At 61.3% G+C, this 2,089-nt stretch overlaps 1 protein-coding gene across 1 annotated transcript; it reads left to right on the plus strand.

The window, feature by feature from the left end:
- Positions 1-479: 479 nt before the first annotated feature.
- On the plus strand, positions 480-1,294 carry LOC119246709 (centromere protein V-like protein 3). The gene has a single exon (XM_037513058.1). The coding sequence runs from the start codon at positions 509-511 to the stop codon at positions 1,292-1,294; it is 786 nt and encodes a 261-aa protein (XP_037368955.1). The 5' UTR covers positions 480-508.
- Positions 1,295-2,089: the final 795 nt, after the last annotated feature.

A 2,089-nucleotide genomic window follows, 5' to 3' on the forward strand; every position in this document is an offset into this window, starting at 1 on the left:
ATATCTTGCATACATTAATTAAAAAGCAAGATAATTAATTAATTACATAGACCTCATCGCCAAGAAAATAGTGGATGTCAAAACAAATCATAAAATAGAAGATTCAGTCCCCCAGGAGGAAATCTTTTCTGCTTCCTTTAACAACGTGTGTGTTTTATTCTTGTCGCAGAGCCCTCAGTTCTTGTGTCTGTCAGAGCAAATGACATGCTATTTTGCTTATTGTATTCATGGATAAGTGAAGCTAATAAACTGCAAGAGCTTTGGAAAGCCTGATCCATCTCCACATTGTCAGAACACAACACAGAGTCTGTGTCTGGCGGATTGCATAGTCATTAACTGCCTTATGAATGAATTTCAGGCCAGTAAAGGCTATTTTGATAGGGTCAAGGAAAGGGTCCCTTTACATCACATTCAACAAGTGGCCAATCCGGGCCAATGCAAAGAGTCTGCTTAGTAACTTGCTAGGAAACAGGGGCGGTGGGCACACGCTTGGCAGGCTGCGGGCGCCATGGGCAGAGTGAGGAGAGGCGCGAACGCTGAGCCGCGTGGGCGCCTGCAGCCCGGGGGTCCCGCAGCAGCCGTCCGCGCAGCCGTCCGGGTCGGGGGCGGCCGGCGCCCACCCGTGCGAGTCCGGATGAGGAGCCACGCAGCGGGGAGGCGGCCGGGCGCCCGCAGGGACTCGACCCGGCTGCGGCGCAAGCGCTGGTGGCGGCGGGCCCGGGCGGCCGGCTGCAGAGATCCGCTGGCGCCCGCGAAGCCGCCGCCGGCCGCCCCGTCCCCCAGCGAGATGGACCTGGGCGCGCAGCGCGAGCGCTGGGAGACGTTCAGGAAGCGGCGGGGCCTCAGCTGCGAGGGCGCCGCCAAGTTCCTGCTGGACACCTTCGAGTACCCGGGGCTGGTGCACCACACCGGGGGCTGCCACTGCGGCGCCGTGCGCTTCGCCGTCTGGGCGCCCGCGGACCTGCGCGTGGTGGATTGCAGCTGCCGCCTGTGCAGGAAGAAGCAGCACCGGCACTTCCTCGTTCCGGCCGCGCGCTTCACGCTCCTGCTGGGCGCCGACAGCCTGGTGTCCTACCGCTGCCACACGCACCCGGCGCTGCACAGCTTCTGCAGCAGGTGCGGGGTGCAGAGTTTCCACGCATCGGTGTCTGAGCCCGGCGTCTACGGCGTCGCCCCGCACTGCCTGGACCCAGGCACGGTGCGCAGCGTGGTCATCGAGGAGGGGGACGGCGGCGACTGGGGCGAGGAAGCCGCCAAGGAGCACGAGACCCTCCCGAGCGCGACCGGCCAGTGAGCCCCGCCTCTCCTCCCGAAGAGGCCCGGGGACCCGGGGCGCCCGCGCGCCCGCAACGCGGCCCGGCCCGCCGGCCCGCGAGGGACCCCCCCCCAGTGCTTGTGTAACGCCTCCCCGAAAGTCGCCTGCTCTGGACTGCTGCTGAACCTGTGCTGTCCCCGCGCTCCCGCCCCGCCCCGCCCCTCCGGGGCTTGTGGCTGGACTTGCTGCCGGTGGAGCAGACGAGCCCGCAGACCAGAGATCCTGAGCGCGCGCCTGTCTGTGTCCAGGCTGACCTTCCAGTCCAATAAACAAGCAGGGCCGCTCCTTTCTCCAGGCGCTGTCTGCACCCCTCTGTCCTCCCATTTTTCACACAGTGGTTCCGGCGAATCCTTGGCAGGCCATCCCCAGTGCAGTAGGGCTGTGTGTCATGACAGGATAGTTCTGGCGCCTGCGTCGGGTTAAACGCGGGCACTTGTGTTTCGGCACAAGCAGTTTTGTGAACGTTTATTAGGACGTTTCCCGTCGATTCTCTTTGTCTTCGTGTGTGGGGGGCTTAGGTAGGCACTCCCACGTCTGCTGCCTGGAGATGTGCCGCTTTCAGCCACATGGCTTCACGTGTTTTTCAAGTAACGTTTAAGATTCGCTAGTGTCACACACCTCGCTGTGCTTAGTTTTCCAGGGGTGTTGGCAGTTTGCTTGTTTTGTTTTAGACGCTGACTCTGGGTAGGGGGGTGAGGAGACAGAAGAAAGAGAAAGATGTCTGTGTACTGTGTGCCCTCTTGGTGTTTTGAAATTCCTACCTTCTACGTGTCC

This window comes from Talpa occidentalis, unplaced genomic scaffold (assembly GCF_014898055.3).
Source record: "Talpa occidentalis isolate TD23 unplaced genomic scaffold, MPIMG_talOcc4v2.1 talOcc4.15, whole genome shotgun sequence".
In the NCBI taxonomy this organism is placed as follows: domain Eukaryota; kingdom Metazoa; phylum Chordata; class Mammalia; order Eulipotyphla; family Talpidae; genus Talpa; species Talpa occidentalis.